At 47.1% G+C, this 16,446-nt stretch overlaps 1 protein-coding gene across 1 annotated transcript in view; it reads right to left on the bottom strand.

Annotated features, from left to right (window-relative positions):
• Positions 1 to 16,446, bottom strand: part of dnah2 (dynein, axonemal, heavy chain 2) — a 228,338-nt gene that overhangs the window by 14,600 nt on the left and 197,292 nt on the right. The window contains exons 74-86 of the mRNA XM_056576101.1: positions 15,566 to 15,714; positions 14,950 to 15,016; positions 12,971 to 13,121; positions 12,442 to 12,590; positions 11,893 to 12,026; positions 11,111 to 11,255; positions 8,376 to 8,575; positions 7,937 to 8,063; positions 6,994 to 7,180; positions 5,923 to 6,071; positions 4,647 to 4,830; positions 1,839 to 2,029; positions 696 to 887 (exon numbers count right to left, since the gene is read on the bottom strand). Coding sequence (XP_056432076.1) covers positions 696 to 887; positions 1,839 to 2,029; positions 4,647 to 4,830; positions 5,923 to 6,071; positions 6,994 to 7,180; positions 7,937 to 8,063; positions 8,376 to 8,575; positions 11,111 to 11,255; positions 11,893 to 12,026; positions 12,442 to 12,590; positions 12,971 to 13,121; positions 14,950 to 15,016; positions 15,566 to 15,714 — 2,025 coding nt within the window. The remainder of the gene's footprint in view (positions 1 to 695; positions 888 to 1,838; positions 2,030 to 4,646; positions 4,831 to 5,922; positions 6,072 to 6,993; positions 7,181 to 7,936; positions 8,064 to 8,375; positions 8,576 to 11,110; positions 11,256 to 11,892; positions 12,027 to 12,441; positions 12,591 to 12,970; positions 13,122 to 14,949; positions 15,017 to 15,565; positions 15,715 to 16,446) is intronic.

Below are 16,446 nucleotides of genomic sequence, written 5' to 3'. Positions count from 1 at the left end.
AATAACTGGTCGTGCAGAACTTGTGCTACTACATTTTTGTAGCGCTCCAAATATTGATTGGATGCTATTGAGTGTTCTCAGGCTCACTCGTAAGACGATGTGAGGATCTGCCAAACGACTAAATGTAAATGTCAATGTGTGTCTTGAACGGCATAAATGGGCAAATCCAAATCCTTGATAGCTTCAGCCAAAGTCATTACTACTTGATTAAATTGACCCCAAATATCACTTCAAACATAATCTAGACGAAGTTGGTGCCATGCTGGTTTCCCTCATTCCTCACCGGGACAACCAAAGGCCCTTAATCAGATGAAGGGGATGGAGTGGAGAGAGGAGGAGGGAGGCGGAGGACGTGAGGGGGGTAAGAACCAGCCCCTTCAACTGATCCTCCTGTCCGCCATGTCCGCTCCCCAATTTGAGCATTCACACTAGCGCCAGCTCCATCGTGCTCCACGGAGAGAGACTAATACCCATGCTCCAGGATATCATATTACACATCCATGCGCTAGTCAAATGCACGGCTTCGGTGACCTTCTAATGCGCATGTAAATGCTGGGGACCCGGGAAATAAAAAGAAAATGTTGCGCCTGCTAGCGTTTCCGCTTGCGAGCCCATTTTTGTCGAGTTCTTATTATACTTAAACGGACGTGAAGCTCCGGGTAAGGCCAATATGGCCGCTGCGGAGAAGCACGGACCTCGAAGTCGGAGTCGTTGAAGCCGTAGACGATGTTCCAGCCCAGCTGCAGGAACTTGTTCCTCTCCAGCAGCAGGCTGTGGAAGAAGCAGAGGGAGAAGAGGAGTCGGCGGTAGGGCACCGGCCGGGAGCAGCGGGCAAAGCGGGCCTCCGACACCAGCTGGTACAGACGCTTCATGTTGGCTTTTATTCCCTGGAGAGACGGAGAGGCGGGGGGTGGAGAAAGTTAATGGATACAGAGAGATGAGAGAGGAGTGAGAGCCAAAATAGAGCAGGAGAGAAGGGGATCGAGTCGAGGTGGGAAGAGAGAGAGAGAAAGAAAGAGGGGGAGCAAGAGAAAAGAATGGTGACAGAAAGATGAAGAGAGAAATAGGAAAGAGAAGCAGAGAGAAACAGGGAGAAAGTTGAGAATGATGAGCGAGACAGACAGAGTGATGTAGAGAGAGGGGGTGAGACAGAGGTGGGAGGAATGGAGAGAGAGAGTTATAGAGAGAGAGATCAGGTATACATGGTAATAAAGAAGAGATTAAGGTCAGGCAGTATTTGCGTGCACCTGCCTGTGATGTTTGGAGGATGTGCAAGGAAAGAGCAGATCAGTATAAACAGAGCATTGGAATGGTTTGTGTGTGTGTGTGTGTGTGTGTGTGTGTGTGTGTGTGTGTGTGTGTGTGTGTGTGTGTGTGTGTGTGTGTGTGTGTGTGTGGGGGAGCAGCCAAGCATGCACTCTACACATACAGGCGTGCATGTGTGTGGTTAATATATCGTGGTGCATGTCACGTATAGATATGTGACATGTGTGTATGTGCGGTGCGTGTGTTTATATGTGTGGCCGACGGCCGTGTATATCTGCATGCGTGTATCGGTGTATGCACCGTGTTGGGAGTGTGTGCGTTTATTTCTGTGTGTTTGTGTACGCATCAGGCATGATTGCTTCGTATGTGTGTTAATATCGTGTAAGGAGTTCTGTGTGTGTGCCTGTGTTTACATGCGTAGGGATCCAAGTGAAGTGGGTACATCTGTGTGTACGTGTGTGCACATCTTTGGTGTGCATGTGTGTACATGAGCAGGGATCCAAGTGAAGTGGGTACATCTGTGTGTACGTGGGTGCACATCTGTGTGTACTCATGTGCACGTCGGCATGCACCTTTGGGGGCTCGGTGGTCATCTTGATGGCGGCCTGCAGGATGGCGATGGGGAAGTCTGGGTGAGGGGAGGAGCTGAGCCACAGCCTGAAGTCAGGGTGGCTAGGCTCCACCTGTAGCTGCTCCACCAGCTTGTCCAGCTCGGGCATCCAGGACAGGGACAGGTGGCAGTTGGCCAGGAACACCCAGTGGCCTGGGGGCAGGGGTGGACGGACTTAGTGAAGACCTCAGACTACTAAACAGCATTATAGTAGACAGTGACACGCCGAGGTAACCTTTAGAAAGAATTACTTTGCACTATATATGCAGACCGTTTTTTTGTGTTTTTTTTACCACAGAGTACCTGTATATTATAGATTATGTTTAAATCTTTATTCTGTATTTTATTTTTGGCACTCATTTTATTATTCAATTATTATTATAAATACAAAAAATATATATAAATCTAGTATTTGCAATATTTCTCTAGTTTTCCATCTTCTTACTAATTTTATCACTACACTGTGCAGGTGTTTCCAATAACCCTTAAACAGCCAACATTAACAATCGCAATCAGTGAACTCATTGGAATCACACATGGCACCAAAGCATCGGTCAATAGACACTTATTTCACATTGAATGGAAATATAAAGACAAAGAAATGAAACGGTACATGATACCAAATAGCTGGCCTGGGGTAACGCGTAGACCTACACAGAGTAGCAAGCCACTGTGCAGATAGATGTTTATGTGTTGCTTGGCAACAGCCCAGTCGCTGAACTGTTTGTGTTGCTGCTTATTACTGTTAACTAATAACTGGGGCTTGTAGAACGGTTGTATAAAAGCAATATCACACTCTGGGTCATACTGCTATAATGAACATCAGCACTCCCTCTTATGTGATAATGATTAATTTGAGCATCCATCTTGTGGAAGACAGTACTATAGAGTTATCAAGTGCAGCAATATCTTCTTGTGTCCTCATCTCATTCAATATGCTTAGTTGCTTCGACTGATTTTATTTTAAAGGAATTCAGTTATACTGTGGCTGAATGATGCAATTGCGATGGTTTCGCTTGGTGTCATTCAATTATATTCTCCCTGACCATTTCATAGAGGGTTTAAGTGTCAAAAGATAACATTGGGTCCTAAAAATATCCACTTGTTTGTCATCAAGTTTATATGTTCAAATATAGACCTGACAATTTTGGATTGCATTAGATTTATTGTTTTATTTGGAGCATTCGTCTAGAGTAGACCTTCCTCAAATATCTACGTTGGTGTCCACATTGATTATTTCACTAGCACAACAATCTAGGACGCATCCTCGCAGGATCTTCATTTTGGTATCAAGATTACATATTACAGCCCTTGCAGTTGTGGAGATAAACTACATTTATTTTGGCTATGGTCTTTTCAGAAGTGTCTTTAGTGTCTATAGTGATGAGGTAGAGAGAGTAAGGGAGATGATATGGTCGTGTGATAGAGAGAGACTGCTCCTTGACTACACACCGCTTAATTTAACTGCTAATTTAAATTATTTAACTGCTGATTTCTGTGTCATGTCATTTATCATTTATTTATTTATCCACTGTATGACAACACAATGCTATATACAGCCATATGTTTATCTATATTTATCCTCTCTACAGTTCTCTACATGTATTTTATTTTATTTTACTTGAATCCTGTTTTACTTCTAGTCTTACTCTACTTTCAATATTAGCTAAGAGTTTATTGTTTACTGTTATTGTTTACTTTTTATAGTTAGCTAAGAGTTTATTGTTTTATCTTATATTGTATATATATATTGTGTTGTGTTTCTGTAAGCTACTGGACATTCAATTTCCTTGAGGGAGTTATCCCAAAAGGATCAATAAAGCCAAGTCTAAGTCTAAGTCTAAGTAGCGTGAGAGACCAGGGAGGGTTGAACAGATAAACACAATCTGGTCTCCGGCTCTCATACACATCCTCCACTCAGTACACATTACACCCTACAGACTACCAGGGAACGGAAACATACTCAATGACCATTAGTCACAGCATCTCTCCACGTCTCTCCCTGTTGAGCCCCTCATCAGCCTCTCCTACAGCTCAATTAGCTCGACTTAAAATAGCTCTTTGTGTGTTGGCTTGGTCGCCTGCTCGTACGAGACACCCCGCAGACAATGTGCATGCAGCGACCCAGGGTTGATGGTTTTGTATTTTTAGAGGAATTAATATCAGGGTTTCGGTCAGCGCCCTACCGACCTGTAGATCAAATGCCCTCATGTCCCATCTGGGACTAATAAAGAACATATTATTTATCAGACTCACTTAGCGGTTGTATGACAAGCAAGAAGAGAAGGAGAGAGAGAGAGTGTAGGAGAAGGAGGGAGGGAGGAGCACATTGGTAAAATAAAAAGGTGAACATTAATCAAAGACAAGAAAATATAAATTGACATTTCCCCGGCAAGCAAAGTAATTGTGTGATGTATAACAGTGACATTTACCTGTTTACCGGGGAGGGGGGGACTACGGAAAAGCATGGGTCTCATCTGCTGTAATGAACTACTGCAAATCCGGTGGATGCGCGAGTGGCAGAGAGGGAGGATAGAAGATAGATAGAGAGAGAGAGCAAGGGTAGAAGAGAGAGAGAGCGAGAGCGAGAGAGAAAGCAAGGCTCATCTAAATACAGTGGATCAATCAAATATTCATCCCGCCACATCCTCCTCAGAGAGCACCGTGCTCCAAATCAGAGGGTTCTGGAAGATACAACAAGCCCGTATCCTAGCAACGGAGGAGGAGAGTGGAGTAGGCGACGGAGGATGGAGGAGAGGGGTTACGGTACCTTGCTTGATCCCCTCCTGGATCATACGCCTGGCGTTGGGCGCCTGGCCCTGGCCCAGGGAGAGTGCGTGGAAGCGGCTGCCCATGTCAGACGCCTCGGCCAGCTGGGTGAGGGCCCCCGTGGGGTCGACGCCGGGGGACAGCACGAAGATCAGGGGGTTCCTGGGGGTGGAGTCCTCCATCACCTGGAATAGAGGGTGGTGGTGGAGGGGTTGGTGGGGAAGTGGTAGGGACGAGGGGGGTGTTGGTAGCGGTGGTGGTGCAGTTGTACGAATGTTGGTGGTAGAGGTGGTGTTGGTCATGATCGAGGTGGTGTTGACGATAGTGGTGATGGTGGTGGTTATGATGATGACGATAAGGGTGGTGATGATGATGGTTAGGACGAATGGGGGATAGTGGTGGTAATGTTGCGGATGATGATGATTTGGGTGGAGTACACACAAGGGAAAAAATATTAAATTAAAAAGGGGGATGAGGAACAACACAAGTGGGGATGACAACACTTGACGCACGTCTGAGGGGAGAGGGGAGAGAGAAGGGGACTTCGGGAGCCATCTGCCGTCAGGCGGAACCAGAGCTCCTCGGATCCATGGTAACAACACACAAAAAAAGACTGAAACTTAAACAAGACGTGTTTAACTTTAAGGTGGCTGCGGCTCTTTTGTCAAAGACACACACACACACACACACACACACACAGAAACAATGAAGAGACAGAGAGACGCTCGGCCTGGCAGCCAATTTTAGTAGTCAGAGTCAATCAAAGAGAGGCTTATGGTTTGAGTGTGTGGGCGAGAGACCTCCCGCTGACAGGAAGCCTGGGAGAGAGAGACGTAGCGAGAGAGAGAGAGAGAGAGAGAGAGAGGGAGAGAGAGAGAGAGAGAGAGAGATAAAGATGGAAAATAGTGGAGGAAGAGCTGGATAGCGAGGGACACAGATTGATGAAGATATAGAGGAGAGAGAGGGAAAGAGAAGATGTCGGCGAGCAAGATAAAAAACAATTAGGGAAGGATAAAGGGAAAGAGAAAGAGGATGCATAGAAAAAAGAGACGGGAGAGATGAAAAGATAGAGAACAAATAAATAGGCAGGGAGAACGACAGAGCGCGGGACTCAGAACAGAGAGGTAGAGATGAGAGAAAAGAGAGAGGTTGAGATAAGAGAGGGAGAGGGAGGCAGAGAGGGTGAGATGGAGGAATATACAGGGATAGAGAACATGGACATAATGAGAAACATAAAGAGACAGGGGCCTTAACAACCAAAGCCCCGGTGCACTCACAGCCTTCATATCGAGGGCCGGAGGCTCCACGAAGCGGGAGCCCAGGTTGTTGACGATGAATGAGGTGACGCAGAAGGAGATGCGGTCCTGACGCAGGGACCGTACCACCAACATCCGCTGGAGCTCCTTCAGAGTGCCATCCCACTCACCTACAGGGCGGAGGGAGAGGGGAGAGGAGGTAGAGGGAGGGAGGGGGACAGAGGGAGAGAGAGGTAAAGGGAGACAGGGAGGTAGGATGAGATGGATAGAGAAAGAAAGAGGGAGAGAGTGACATATTCAGCAAGGCCAAAAACAAGTTTTTCTTCCATTCCTAAATTCAGGGATGGTAAAAAGTACAGTTCTGAATGACAGGGCCGACATCATTACACTGACTAGGATACACACAGCGGGGTGTTTCAGGAGCAGAGAGAGAGAGAGAGAGAGAGAGAGAGAGAGAGAGAGAGAGAAGAGAAGAGAAGAGAAGAGAAGAGAAGAGAAGAGAAGAGAAGAGAGGAGAGAGAGAGAGAGAGAGAGAGAGAGAGAGAGAGAGGGGAGAGGGAGAGAGAAGGAGCCCTCTGGCAGCAGCAGGAGAAATCCTCCTGTGATCATATTCATATTGAGCTTGAACTTTGTCTAATCTAATCCCCACTGTTGGAGTAAAGCAGAGGAGCTGAGCGGCAGATATCCTGCCTCACGCACACATGCACACACACAGAATATGTATATATACACATCCATATATATATACGTCAGGAAGAGACATATTAATCATCGATGGGGTTGGAATATACACGTCTCTCACACACAGAGACACGCACACACACAGTGGGTGAATTGTTTCTTAATCCAAGATCCCATTGTTCTTCACTGTCACACTCAAGTTAACACTGGGAAGTTAATAAATGCAGAGGCAGGGGTATGCACGCACACACACACCCACAAACACAAAGCGCTTTCTGTTATAGTCTCAGCCATTGTTCAGACTGCCACACATATTATTAAACAAAAGACAAGAAAAGAAAAGCAACATGACCCCAAACAAGGGCATTCCAGGTGTGTGACCAAAACAAAAATTGTTCCGGGTGTGTGTACCGGGGAGGGGTGCACTCTCAGGTTGGGCGCTGGTGAACCACAGGTTCCAGTCCCTGGATTGCTGCTCGAAGGAGGCCATGATGCCACGGAAGCTGGGAAGGCGGTCCAGCTCCGTGATGTTGTCCCAGTTAGAGTCACTCAGCCAGCTACTGCACGGATTGTCCATCTGACCCTCCTTGTCCAGCACCTGCCCAAACACACACACACATACAGTGGGAGAGACACACGCACACACCCCCACACACACACCCCCACACCCCCACACACACACACACACACACACACACACACACACACACACACACACACACACACACACACACACACACACACACACACACACACACAAATCAACTCCAAAATCTGGCCTCCAGTTCACATATGAAGTTGTGAAGACCTCCGTCGTCGCTATCTGTTAGGGTTGGCATACTTTGATATGATTATAAAAATGTTGAGGAACAAACAGGGGATTGTGTAACTGTTATAGGGGTGTCAGCAACAAATAAGTTGTTTTGCTACAATGCTAATTTGTTTTTCACAAAGGGATGCCTCGTGGGATATTCTGACAGTTTCAGGTCTTAAGAAAATTCAAAGGATGTCTCTTCAGAGTTTCGAAAAGTGAAAATGAAATGAAATCAAGGTGCGTCTGTGTCTATTCATGTGTGTATGTGTCTGTGTCTGTGGGGGTTTGTGATGCACGAATCTTTGTGTGTGTGTGGGTGTGTGTGTGTGTGTCTGGGGGTGTGTGTCCAAAAGGGAATATCAAATTAAATGAAGCTGCGTGTGTGTTTAGTTATGTGTGTCTTTTCATGTGTGTGTGTGTGTGTCTATGTGTGTTAGACACACACACACATGTGTATCTCTGTGTTTTTTCTGGTTTTGTGTGTGAGTGTGTGTGTGTGTATGATAATATGTGCATATCTCTATGTGTGTGTCCTCTCACCAGCCCCCCTCGTAGGAAGAAGCTGTACTCGTCCATGTTGAGGGCCCCGGTCACCTCCAGGATCTTGGTGCACATCTGGAAGCTGAACAGCAGCTTGTGGACCTCAAACAGTCCCCTGCACGTGTACCTGGAACACACACAAACACGAACACACACGCACACGCCCACACGCACGCACACGCACACGCACACACACACAGACACACACACACACACACACACACATATATATATATAAACACAGATATTCCTCTGTGCCCCAGATTTCCATTGTCCACTCTAGACAATGAGAAGCATAGACCCACCCCTGATCCCTTTTAACAGAGCTGCCATAGCTTGGCCAACCCAGGTATAGCCATGAACTTAGGTTGACGTTTTTAAACTAAATATATACGGCATAGGTGTGGTTAGGGCTAGAGTTAGGAGGTTACGTCCCCACCTGTACACGGCATAGGTGTGGTAGTCATTGAGGTGGGAGATCCTCTCCTCCAGCTTGTGGCTGCGGGGGCTCTTCTCCATGCTGAGGTTGAACAGGTCTATGTAGGCGTCCAGGGAGAACTGGTACATGGGGTCGATGCAGCCCATGTCGTTCAGCACGAAGAACAGGATGGAGGCGCGCAGCGCACACGGACGGTAGCCCTACGGGGACAAACAGAAGGGGGACGGAGAGTTACACAAATATCTTTGGCCTCATGTTATGATTGCCTTAGTCATGTTTTGGCAAAATAGTGATATCTAACCTAACTCTACTCTCCTGATTCTGCTGATTCACTGTGCCTCATTGGCTGTATCCTAAGTCAATCATAGTGCTTTCTACCTTCCATAATCACTATCTGCCAAAGTACCTTAGCCAATTATGCTATGAGGCTGTCAATATGGGACTATGGCTATGCTACAATGAAATGCTAAGGAGGTTTATGCATAAAGATTTTTCACTCATGGTATTATTTACTATTAATCATTTAGACTCAGGATACTTTTTTACAAAGTAACTTCCACTGAATTCAGATACATGTCAATAAGGAGTAGGCAGAGGTACGGCATCTTGCTCTAGACTGCATACAGGTGGTGTGTGTACCCTGGGAATAGGATCCACAACCTTTGGCTGGGAATCGGACCACGATACCACAACCACACATTTCTTTCAGAGGTTGAATAAGGTTCACGTACAAAACAAAATCCAACAGAATGCAGTAATTGGCAGCCGCTCAACACTAGAGATCGTGAGATCCAGCCGTGTCGCACATCTTGTCTGTTCAGTGACACCCCTGCTATGCGTCACCTTTCTGCAAAGGGAATTATTGTATAGATGAATGTGCCCTACATCACCCGGCAAAGAGAACAGCTCCCTCTCTGATCAGCGGTTGCAAGAGTCAAAGCGGTCCTAAAAAACTCTCTGTGTGAGAGGGTCTGGATCTCTGGTGTTGTGCCCCCCCCCACACTCCCCAGTTTGATGGATGGGCCAGATGAACTCTATTTTAGCCTATCAATTTTTAATTCTCCCACCTCGCCTCACCTCGCTCCCTTGCCAACTATTATCCCACTCTATTCTGTTCCATTGCCCCATCCTTTGCACTCTCTCTTCTTCTTTCCTCTCCGTGTCTCTTTGTCTCTGGCTCTCGCCCTCCCCCGTTCTCACTCTCACCTTTCCGTTCTCATCCATTCTGCTGACAGCCCCCCACCGCCCCAGTCCGTCTCTCCCCTCCCCAGCCGCAACCTCTCTCGGCCCGGGTCAAAACTTTTTATTTCCCAGACTGCCCCAGACTTTCCTTGCCCGTCAGCCCTTTCCGTCAACCCCGTTCTAATCTTCCCAGAACCGACTTTGAACAATTGGGCCCCCTGTGAGGTACTGCGCTAAAAGGACACTATCGCTTTATTGCATGTCGTGGTGTGGGTGAGTCAAAAAGGCACATCATGGGGTTAACATAGCGTCTCTCAATTAGTAAAGCAATGCCATTGTGTTGAGCTGTGGATAACTGGGCATTTTGAACAATCTAAAAACTAAACAAAAACTGTAAAAGTAAAATGTATAAAAAGTCCTATTTACTTTTGTTTCTCCAAACTATATGTGTCTCTCTTTGACCGAATTCCCATCCAGATTCCCCTTTCTCTCTCTACTATGTGCAGTCCTCCCTCTATCGATCTCTCTACACAGACCTCTCCGGCCGCTCTCCAGCTGTTCTGAGACCTTGGTGGACTCTCTCTCGCTCTCTCTCTCTCTGGACCTCTCTCTCTCCCTCTAGTGTGTCCAGACCTCTCTCTACCACACCTGTCTCTACAGTGACCTGGCCCCTCTCTCTCTCTCTCTCTGGACCTCTCTCTCTCTCCCTCTAGTGTGTCCAGACCTCTCTCTACCACACCTGTCCCTACAGTGTCCAGGCCCCCTCTCTCTCTCTCTCTCTCTCTCTCTGGACCTCTCTCTCTCCCTCTAGTCTGTCCAGACCTCTCTCTACCACACCTGTCTCTACAGTGACCTGGCCCCTCTCTCTCTCTCTCTGGACCTCTCTCTCTCTCCCTCTAGTGTGTCCAGACCTCTCTCTACCACACCTGTCCCTACAGTGTCCAGGCCCCCCTCTCTCTCTCTCTCTCTCTCTCTCTGGACCCCTCTCTCTCCCTCTAGTGTGTGCAGACCTCTCTCTACCACACCTGTCTCTATAGTGTCCAGGCCCCCCTCTCTCTCTCTCTCTCTCTGGACCTCTCTCTCTCTCCCTCTAGTGTGTCCAGACCTCTCTCTACCACACCTGTCCCTACAGTGTCCAGGCCCCCCTCTCTCTCTCTCTCTCTCTCTCTCTCTCTCTCTGGACCTCTCTCTCTCCCTCTAGTGTGTGCAGACCTCTCTCTACCACACCTGTCTCTACAGTGTCCAGGCCCCCCTCTCTCTCTCTCCCTCTCTGGACCTCTCTCTCTCTCCCTCTAGTGTGTGCAGACCTCTCTCTACCACACCTGTCTCTATAGTGTCCAGGCCCCCCTCTCTCTCTCTCCCTCTCTGGACCTCTCTCTCTCTCCCTCTAGTGTGTCCAGACCTCTCTCTACCACACCTGTCTCTACAGTGTCCAGGCCCCCCTCTCTCTCTCTCGCTCTCTCTCTCTCTGGACCTCTCTCTCTCTCCCTCTAGTGTGTCCAGACCTCTCTCTACCACACCTGTCTCTACAGTGACCTGGCCCCTCTCTCTACCTCTCTGGCGGTGTCGATCTTGATCTCGGTCTGCTCACTGCTCTCCAGCTGCTCTGTCACCCGGGTGGCCGTCACCTTGGACGTCTGCAGAGTGTTCACCAGCTGGACGTCATCCAGGAGAGAGCCTGTAGCCTCGTTCAGGAGCCTGGACGGTCACAACACACACACATAGGACCACATGGACATTGGACAGAGATAAACACACACTCACACACACACACACACAGGGGCAAGAAGACACACATGACACACACACACGTAATCACACACACACAGGTAAGAAAACAAACATGACACACACACACACTCACACACCCACAGGCAAGACGACAAACATGACACACACAAGACACACACACATAGGACCACATGGACAAAGATAAACACACACACATACACACACAGGCAAGAAGACAAAAATGCCAAACACACACCAACACAGGCAAGAAGACAAACATGACACACACAAGACACACAAACACACACACACACACAAACCCACTCACACACACACAGGCAAGACGACAAACATGAAACACACACATAAGATACACACAAACACAAACACACAGGCAAGAATACAAACATGACACACACACACGCACACATATACACGCACACACACACACACGTATGACAATCACACAAAGAAAAAAATGAACGTAGAAGACACGTGCATGAAGGTAGACACTGCATGTATGGCCCACCCCTGGACCAACACCCACCAGTGAGCTCCCCTCTCCCTGCAGTCTGTACGGTAGTGTTCACGGGGGGGTTCCTACCTGAGGATCTCATCCTCCAGCTCCTGCAGTGTCCTCTTGCCAGAGGCGATGTTGAGGACCAGGGAGTCCTTTTGCTCCTCCAGGTCTGGACGCTCCTTACGGACCACGATGCCCAGCAGCTGGGCCTCCAGACCCTGTACACACACACACACACACACAGGCACACACACACACACACACAAACAGGCACAGGCACGGACACATGTACACACACACACACACACACATTATCACATAAGCTACACACAGGTAGAAATGCAGGGAAACAACCAAATCCTGAAATAATTACACACGCACGCACGCACACACGCAAGCAGGAACAGACGCATGCACGAATGCTCACACACATGCAAATTATCACACAAGGTAATATCCACAGTAACAAACTCACAAATGTATACAAACAGGTACAAACAGGTATACAAACAAATTGTTAGAAACAGAAACACCACGGAACCAAAACATGCAACCATGTTCAAAGACATACGATAACACACAATGATTATGTCAAAGTAGAACCCCCCCTCACACACACAAACACACACAGACCTGCTCCTTGACTGCAAAGTTGACGATGGTGGTCTTGGTGGAGATCTCGGGAGGGTAGTGGGGGTTAGACAGCTTGGTGGTGATGTAGAAGCTGAAGTCAGGGCTGTACTCCACCTCCTTGTCCCCCAGCTTCAGCAGCATCCTCCCTCCTGGAGGGACACACAAATAATATTAATAATTGATTGAATTGAGATAGCGCTTTTCTAGACACTAAAAATGCATCACATACACGCCATTAATAACGCCTTTTCATATCATGTACATGCGTGCATCAGCAATTAGTGTGCATGGTGTGTGTTATGTATTTGTGTGTGTGTGTGTGTTCGTTATGTATATGTGATGTGTGTGTGCATGTGTGTGTTTGAATGTTATGTATTTGTATGTATATGTGTGTGTGTGTGTGTGTGTGTGTGTGTGTGTGTGTTATGTATGTGTGTGTGTGTGTCAGTGTATGTGTCTGTTTCTGTGTTTGTGTGCGCATGTGCGTGTGTGTGTGTATATGTATGTGTATGTGTGTGTTAGTACTGACCAACATGTGTGAGGGACTTGTTGAGGATGGGGGCCAGCGCGGGGTCCAGCTCCTCCTGGACGTTCTGCAGCAGCACAGGGGCTCCAGACTGGACCGCGCCCTCCAGGACCCGCAGGAAGTCCGGCATCTGGAGGTCTATCACCTTCAGACCCTACACACACACATTCACATAACACACACTCATCAACAGACGCACACATAGACACACGGATACATCGACTCATAAACACACACACACATATAGAGACACACACAGAGACACAATTAAACACAGACACATGTTTTCAAAGACACATATAGACATACACACACCGAAACACATATACAAATTGTCACACACATAGAAACATATATACACAGGCACATAGACACACACAAAAAGAAACACATATACGCACACAAACACATAGAGTCAGACATATAGTCAGACGTATACACACACACATATAGACAAATGCACACATATAGACACACATATATATACAACATAAGTTCACCACAAGAAAGTTGAGGAGTCATAAAACGGCCTATTACTAAATAGCTTGGGAAGAGAGGGCGGAGGGGAAGAAAGGAGAGCGAGCCAAAGCGAGCACAAGAATGAACTTGATGAAATCAGAGAGGGAAAGAGCCCCAGATTGGGAGCAGAGCATGAGCACTATTAGTCCCCGCCAGCGGCCCCGTCACATGCCATCAGATACACACCAAGGCCCCAATCTGGCCACCGGACGATTGTACCTTCAATGTCAGGCCGAGAGGGAGAGGGAGAGGGAGAGAGAGAGAGAGAGAGAGAGAGAGAGAGAGAGAGAGAGAGAGAGAGGATACTCTCTCTCTCTCCAGACCCAGGGGATAGAAGGGGAGGCTGGGGGGGAGAGGGGCCATGCTGACCCCTCTCCCCCCCAGCCTCCCCTTCTATCCCCTGGGTCTGCGGCTGGCAGTTCAGCCCCCAGGTCTTTTAATCACGTCCTAGCGTTTCCCCCAGCCTCCCCTTCTATCCCCTGGGTTTCTGGGTGGCAGTAGTGATCAGCCCCCTGGTCTCTGCTGCGGCCTCTCCGACATAAAGAGACCACGTCCATAAGTCAGAACACCACAGGGGGAGCCACACAGCAGAACAAATGAATGGACCAAAAGTACAGGACAAAGCTGGTTGGCAAGAAAAACACCTGCAACTTATCAGTAGAACACAGAGGTGGTGGAAGTACCTGAAATATATATATATATATGTGTGTAGACACATGCATTTTAGTATGGCCCCTGTGGCAATGTGGGCTTATGCACAAATATTATCACAGTTGGAGGTGGAGGAAAAAGCAATAAAAATAATTGGTTTGGTTTTCTTTATGTGTCAAAAGATCACATAAGGACAGCCCATACTGATGGCCTCCTGGTTCACTCTGACAACACTTCCTAGACTTCATAGAGGTATGTGCCCTGCCTCCCTCCTCCTCTTCCTTCTCCTCCTCCTACTCCTTCTGCTCCTCCACCTCCTTTCACCCTCTCCAAGAAACGATGAAAGCGCTGTGATAGTGTAATATAAAAAATAATGAAAACAAAACCAGAAACAAAGCCAAACAGAAACAGGAGCGGTAATGGCGTGCGGAAAACAAACGACAGATGATGCGTTTGCGATCAATAACGCGGAGGCAGGTGAGATGCAAAGCCCACCGGAGGACTGTGATCAGGTGATAGCGCGCCTCCAAACAAACAAATAACAACAATAAGGCTGAGGCCAAATGAAAAGAAATAACAATGAGTTGTAGCTGGTTTATCTTAATGATGAGGGAGAGAGGGGAAAAAAAAGGGGGGAGATGATGAGAAGAAAAGAAGGGAAATAAGAAATCATAAAAAAAGGGTCGTAAACACATCAAAAGACATTACAACGGGTAATGGCTTTCATCTGCTGTTTTCAAGAGAGTCCTAACACCTGAATGTGTGAAAAGAAAATACATGTTGTTGATTAAGGAGGTGCTTCTCCGCCTTACCCTGCCCCTCTCCATGTTTTTGATCCACTTCAGGGCCTGGCCTTGTGGGTCCACCATTAGTGGCCATCTTGTGTCGTGAGGAAACAGACAAGACGATCAGACGCACAGATGTACTCGTCGTAGTGGGCTCAGGATTCGACATGGATAACAATATTTATGTCTACGATTAGTCATTTGACGTAGGCTTCTATACAAAATGTCTTACATTGGACGCTCAGGAGAATCCAAATCATACAATCAAGACTAGAGTCACTACAAAACAACTCTTTGGAGAATAACGACTCGACAGAGTGCACAGTAACTATTGGAATCCCAAAGAAAGGATTAGCAGAATTAAACTCACTTCACTATTCAACGCGACAACAAGAGCAAGAAACAACAAAGTGCCCCAGTCAGTTTATCAGATGAATATCTTCAGTGGAGTCTGCTATTATGATGTGGCTGTATTGTCATTTGGCTTTGGTGGTTTTTGTGTGGTTGAGATGTGTGTGCACATTTGCTTCTTTGTTTGTGGATATGTTTGTGTGATGAGATGTGTCACACATGTGTTTGTGTATGTGTGATGTGCCTGTGTGTGCGATGTGTGTGGGCGGCTTGTGATTGTGTGTGTACGGACCGGTTGCCGCGGGTGACGATGACTCCGTTCTCAGTGGAGAAGGCGTCGGAGGGCAGGCCCTGGATGTTCCAGTCCCGCACCACAGTGGGTCTGGACAGGAAGCCGGAGAAACTGAAGCCCGGGGAGCATGGCACCTGCAGCTCACGCACCTAGGAGAGGGAGGGGGAGAGAAGAAGTGGGGAGGGGACAGGGGCAAAAAATAATGAGAGAGAGGGGAGGGAGGAAAAGAGAAAGAGGGAGAGATGGTGAGAGAGAGAGAGGGAGAGAGAGATGGTGAGAGAGAGAGAGAGAGAGAGAGAGAGAGAGAGAGAGAGAGAGAGAGAGAGGTGGAATTAGATTTGGTTTGTTCAATTTTACAATTATATTTACCCTTTTAAGATTCTAATCTATTATTATTCCATTTCCTCTTCAAAAATGTAGACGAAATGCGTTGTATTCAGCCGTAAAATGGAGCGATATTGTGGTTTAAGCACCATCATTTATTGTGTTCCGCCTCAACTCTACAAAAGAGTTAAATATTTCATTTTCATATGTCACATGAATTTCTGAATAAAATAAAATAAATAAATAACAAAACCTAAGACTGCTGAAGAATGTTTGGTTCACATGGGTGATGACTCGTTTTACCAGGCTTCGAAATGTTTTAAACAGAATTCCCCATATACTCCGGTAGTAGTCCAACATGCAGGAAATGCAGATTAAACCGTATTACGAGGGGTCAACTAATATATCGTCCCCCTTGCGCAATAAAGACTCAATCGGAATGGAACTGATACCAATGCAATCAATGTTAATATATCAAAATATGTTGATAGAAATTACATATTTATTGTCTTATTGAACAAAATAAAAAAGCAGGATCTTCGGATAATGCTCAATGC

Source organism: Gadus chalcogrammus, chromosome 17 (assembly GCF_026213295.1).
Source record: "Gadus chalcogrammus isolate NIFS_2021 chromosome 17, NIFS_Gcha_1.0, whole genome shotgun sequence".
NCBI lineage: Eukaryota > Metazoa > Chordata > Actinopteri > Gadiformes > Gadidae > Gadus > Gadus chalcogrammus.
The sequence above is the reverse complement of the archived record's forward strand: the minus strand, read 5'-3'. Positions and strand labels throughout refer to the sequence as shown.